Source organism: Montipora foliosa, chromosome 11 (assembly GCF_036669935.1).
Source record: "Montipora foliosa isolate CH-2021 chromosome 11, ASM3666993v2, whole genome shotgun sequence".
Lineage (NCBI taxonomy): Eukaryota > Metazoa > Cnidaria > Anthozoa > Scleractinia > Acroporidae > Montipora > Montipora foliosa.
The window spans coordinates 32,316,963-32,319,462 of record NC_090879.1 but is presented as its reverse complement, the minus strand read 5'-3'; the positions used below and the strand labels follow the sequence as shown (position 1 = coordinate 32,319,462).

Here is a 2,500-nt window from a genome sequence, read left to right as displayed (position 1 = left end):
CACAGTGCAGAAAAGAGGTAATTCACTACAAAAAGCGGTAACAAACCAAGCGTTCTGATTGGTCAATGATCAAACAAAGTCTGAGATGGCCAATCAAATGCGCTCTCCCGATGACGCAATTTTGGGTGATTGCGTGATACGCGTGCGTTTCTTTTGATTAATTACGATGTTCTCATCTCGAGTTTTTTTCTCGTATTTTTTTGGTCTTTTAATTAAAATATATTCCGAATTGCACTCGAAATCATGTGATTATCTATACTGACATGTTACGGACACATGCCGTTACTGGCATTTGTATTGCAAAGATTATCACAGATCTCTATACGCGTCCACGGTTGGTTGACAAATCTTTCGCATTTGCCCAAGATACCACTCCTTCTATAGGGTGTCCCGTGTTCTCTTTAATTAATTTGGAATAAGCGGCCTGGCCCGATTTGCTCGAAGCATGGTTAGCGCTACCCAGCGTTAAACATCATGGAAACCTCTTAATTAACCAACGGCTAAACAGCCATCGAGCAACCGGCCCCAGGGTGTTAATCGAGCACTTAAAGGTTGACTAATTCGCAATATGTGTATATTTTCCACAGGAACCAAATATCCTGGCCTGGATTTTCGAGAAGATTTTTATCGGAATGATTCTCTACTTCCTGTTATCGATAATCAATTCTATGGCCCAGCATTATGCTAAACGCCTCGACGAGAAGAAGAGGCAGTCCCAGAAACCTGCCAAGGGAGAATAGGGCCAAAGATTGAAGAGAGTGCTCTTTCTCAGTTGTTTGGTAGAACTGACCGTAGTCATCCGGAAAGGACTCGATCCCTTGAAAATAACGAGAGCTTTCGTGAACTGACGACTGTCAACAAAAACAAACGAACAGTTCACGGAAGTAGACCGAGAACTAACGAAAACGAGCGAGTGTGTTAAAAACAAGCAAGAGTAAGGACACTTTCCATTTGACAGAACTGACCGGCCAGACAAGGGGCCCGTTTCTCGAAAGTCCCAAAAATTTTTCGGGCCCGAAAAGCCATTTGTGAAATTGCCAAGCGCTTGTTTTAGAAAGCCGATCTTTTAACATGTTTTCAAGGCAACAAAAAGAAAAATAACTGTGAAGTTTGACGAATTAAATCCTCTCCGTTCTTGAGATACAAAGGGAATTGTGACACCCGAAAACGCCCCGTAAAGTTTCGGCACTTTTGAGAAACGGGCCCCAGGCATTTGGAAGGACTAACTCTTTAACGCCTTCAAAGTAGCACGTTTTGAGGAGGACATATACTCCTCCAGGAGAATGCGAAGGATTATCTCGCAAGTGTTCCTTCAAATTGTTGCATTTTGTTTGCAAACTGACGGGTCTGGCCGGCCAGTCCAGACAAAAGGAAAGCGCCCTTAATGTGAAGTTAACCCAAGTTGTAGAAATTTAACGGAAATAAACGAGTCCTTAAGAACAGACAAACGATGAAAACAAAAGTGATAGATGGCAAGCGAAAAAAAAAAAACTACCGAATGTTCAACTTTTTGTCTCTTTATTTTGAGCACCCATCACATGATTCAGTTTCAACAAATAGTTCCAGTTCGCTAGAAAATACTTTGTTTTCTCCTGGTTAAAATTTATCAGCTGCACATTTGTTATCTACTCTGTGTGGTTAACCAAACCACAAATTGTATCAACTTTAATTGTCCTTACCGCTGTTCATTAAATGATCAAGGTGAAATCACTCCTTTGTGTTTGACTATAAATTATTCAAATGAAACAGGTTTCCACTCCACTGACTCCATTCTCTTTGCAGAGCACAGTCACTTTCTTAGGAACCGTTCCTCGAATTTTGTGAAGAGACCCCTTATGCGTAAAAGATGGTCTTTCAAGATATTTTAGAAATAACTGCCGAGGCTTTTGTAAATGGTCTGCATGGCACAAGTGTTAATAATATTTTAAAAAATACAACCGCACTTTTGATTTCGATGTTTCAAACAGCATCTTCAGCCATAGTGAGTGTACCATTAACATTTTTACAAGATGTTACACTCACTATGGCTGAAGATGATGTTTGAAACATCGAAACATGTTCCGTAAATTCAAAAGTGTGGTTGTATTTTTTAATTTTCAAGAAATGCCAATCCACTGGATTCTGTCATAAGAGGAAGTTTTTTCCTGTTTTATTGTGGGGCCCTTTATGCATAAATGACCAATTTTGTGACGTGGAGCCAATCTTGGCAAATGAAATTCTACGGGCAGGTTCAAAATGTACTGTGTTTTCCGTGTGCCACATAGTCTGAACACTCAAATCGAAGTTCCTGCATTCTCTACACTGTGAATGGCTAAGCACTTAATTGAGGTCATTCAAGGTTGCGTCAATCGCCGACCAATCAAAATAAAAATGTATACCTATTAATCTTGAAACCATATATCAATCAGAATTTCTTAACTAAAAAAAACCCATATGATTTCATATGTATTACTTTGATTTGATTACGTTTGTGCACGACCCCACAAGCTATCCAGCTTTA

At 39.8% G+C, this 2,500-nt stretch overlaps 1 protein-coding gene across 1 annotated transcript in view; it reads left to right on the top strand.

Annotated features, from left to right (window-relative positions):
- Positions 1 to 1,759, top strand: part of LOC137975138 (vacuole membrane protein 1-like) — a 28,443-nt gene extending 26,684 nt beyond the window's left edge. Inside the window, exon 14 of the mRNA XM_068822214.1 lies at positions 588 to 1,759. Coding sequence (XP_068678315.1) covers positions 588 to 740 — 153 coding nt within the window. The 3' untranslated portion in view covers positions 741 to 1,759. The remainder of the gene's footprint in view (positions 1 to 587) is intronic.
- The last annotated feature ends 741 nt before the right edge of the window (positions 1,760 to 2,500 follow it).